Genomic DNA, 2,905 nt, shown 5'->3' on the forward strand with positions numbered 1-2,905 from the left:
CAAGAGAAAGGAATAAACTACCAATACACACAACAACAAGGGCGAATCTCAAATGCTTTATGCTAAGAAACCAAACATGGAAAACTACGTACTGCAGGGTTCCGTGACTTCCTGAATAAAGAAGAATTATAGGCATAGAGGACAAATTAGTGCTTTCCAGGGATTAGGCATGGATAGAGTGGTTAACTACAAAGGGGAAGTATGAGGGAATTTAGAAGAGTAATACAATTTTTCTGTATATTGGTGTCAGTGGTGGTTACATGACTCTATGTGTCAAAACTTACAGAAATATATACCAAAAAGAGTAAATTTTATTGTATATAAGTGTTTTATACACCATTTTGAGAAAAGAAAGTTTATATTTTTATCAAGCTATCTAAATTCTTGCATTCATCAAAATCATTATGCAATGGTATGCCATAACCCATTAGATTTTCTATCCAATGAAGTAGCTAAGAGCCAACCTGTGATTATTTAAATTTACATTTCAATTAACTAAAATTAATTACAAATTTAAAATTCAATTCCTCAGTTATGTTAGCAAAGTTTCAAGTGCTCCATCGCCATGTGTGGCTAGTAGCTACTATATTAAACAGAGATTCTGAACATTTCTATCACTGTAGGAATTTCTGCTGGACAGTGTTGCATTTGGTACCCTCCTCTAATTTGATTGCATTTGCGCAGAAGTAATAGACACCATTAAGGGCCAATTCTGTCCTTACAGAAGATTCGGACAATCCGCCGCCGGATCTGCTTGGTCCTAACACTGTACACAACAGGATTAAGCACAGGAGGGAGTAACAGGTAGATATTGGCCATGAGTGTATGTACTATTGGTGACAAATGCTTCCCAAAGCGGTGAATCAGAGTCATGCCAATAAGAGGAACATAGAAGAGCAACACTGCACAGATATGAGAGAGGCAGGTGTTGAGAGCTTTGAGTCTCTCTTCCTGGGAAGCAATGCTCAATACTGCCTGGAGGATTAGAATGTAAGAGACCAAAAGGATCAAGGCATCTAGTACAATGATGAAGATCACGGCCAGAAGGCCGTAGATGCTATTGACACGAGTGTCAGCACAGGCAAGCTTCATGGCATCCTGATGGAGGCAGTATGCATGGGAGAGGATGTTGGAGTGGCAGAAAGGCAGCCTTTTGATGAGGAAAGGCACAGGGAGCACAGCTGCCACACTCCTCAGCAGGACTGCTGCTCCAATATTTCTGATGACTCCATGAGTGAGAATAGTAGCATAGTACAAAGGGAAGCGAATAGCCACAAAGCGATCAAAAGCCATGGCCACTAGAACACCTGACTCCACTCCCCCAAAGGTGTGGATAAAGAACATCTGAGTGATGCAGGCATCAAGAATTACTGAGCGCCAGTTGAACCAGTGGACACTGATCATGGTGGGCATGGAAGATAGTGAAAGGCTGAGGTCAGTGGCAGCTAGCATAGCCAAAAAATAATACATGGGCTCATGGAGACTTTGCTCAACTTTGATGACAACAAGGATAATTATATTACCCAGCAGTGTGGTACTGTAAAGAAGACAGAGGGGCAAGCCATCCAGAAGTCCTTCTCTGGCATTCCTGGAATCCCAGTCAAGATGAAGTTCTGATGGTTATCAATAGTTTGGTTGAATGGTGACATAGTAGAATGAAGGTTTGACTAGGCAGAAAGAGAAAAAATCATTGAGTTAACCAGTCTTCAATTAGAATCCGTGGCAATAAGTAATGAGATGGTAGCCATAGGAAGGAGTGACTTAAATATTATTTCAACACACTCATGTCCATAGTCTGATACAGAAATGAACAGCCTTGCCCTACTGAGCAATAATTGCATTACTGAACATCATATACTACAATACCTAGGAGAAAGAAAAATAAAGTTCAACCAACACCTCACCCAAGAGAGATAGAATTCATCTAAAAACATCAAGGAGTTAGCTGTCTTGCTTCCTTGATAAGAAAGAATTTGACATCGTACATTTCTGTGGGTAATAAACACTGACGCCAATAACCACAAAGAAAACATTAGCACAAACATGACATAAGTGCTGCTCATAAACACGGATATGCAGATGTGTGTGCATATATGTGTGTCTTGATTGTGATTTTAGATTGTTGTGATTTAGACACAATTTTCTTTGGGATTCGAATTTTCTACTTGCATGATATAGGACAGAAGAGGAAATAAATATACTCTAAGGATTTTAAAGCTCTGAGTTTCTGCATTCCTGGGAGTATATGGGTACTAAAAGAACCTGTGTGCAGCAGGTAATGGAGGAAGAAATTAATTTGGCTTCCAAAGACCTTTAGAAGGATCCTCCTGGTAAGCAGAAAAATGGTCTCTAAGGATGCTCACATCCTGATCCTTAAAACCTGAAATATGTTAGCTTACACTGGGAAAAGAGACTTTGTGATTAAAGTTAATCTTGAGATGGGGAGTTTATACTGGATTATAGAAGTAGGTCATATTGAATCATGTGAGTCCCTAAAAGTGAAGAAAATTTTCCAGCTGCAGAGAACCAGAGAGATAGCCACATGGGAAAGATTCAACATGACTTGTTAGTTGTGAAGATAAAGGAAGGGGACCGGGAACCAAGGAACGTGGGTAGCTTCTAGAAACTGGAAAAGGCTAGGGAACAGAATTCTCCACAGAATATTCAGAAAAGAATTCAGACTTGCTGACACCTTGATTTTAATCCATTATAAGAGCCATGTTAGACTTCTGACCTACAGAACTATAAAATAGTAAATATATGTTATTTTAAGGCACTGCATTTGTGGTAATTTATTATGATAAAAGTAGAAAATTAATAGTCAGGGGAGCCAGAGAAGTACTAAAGTACTTTAGTACTTTTTCAGAATTATTCCAAGTTTTCCCATTCAATCTCATTTACTCAG

At 39.1% G+C, this 2,905-nt stretch overlaps 1 protein-coding gene across 1 annotated transcript; it reads right to left on the minus strand.

Moving 5' to 3' along the window:
* Positions 1–699: 699 nt before the first annotated feature.
* On the minus strand, positions 700–1,649 carry LOC120590504 (olfactory receptor 51H1-like). Its single transcript, XM_039848307.1, is given in 2 exon segments — positions 700–1,559; positions 1,562–1,649. Coding segments are annotated over 2 exon segments (948 nt in total).
* Between the last annotated feature and the right edge of the window lie 1,256 nt (positions 1,650–2,905).

Source organism: Pteropus medius, unplaced genomic scaffold, assembly GCF_902729225.1.
Source record: "Pteropus medius unplaced genomic scaffold, Ma_sr-lr_union100, whole genome shotgun sequence".
NCBI lineage: Eukaryota > Metazoa > Chordata > Mammalia > Chiroptera > Pteropodidae > Pteropus > Pteropus medius.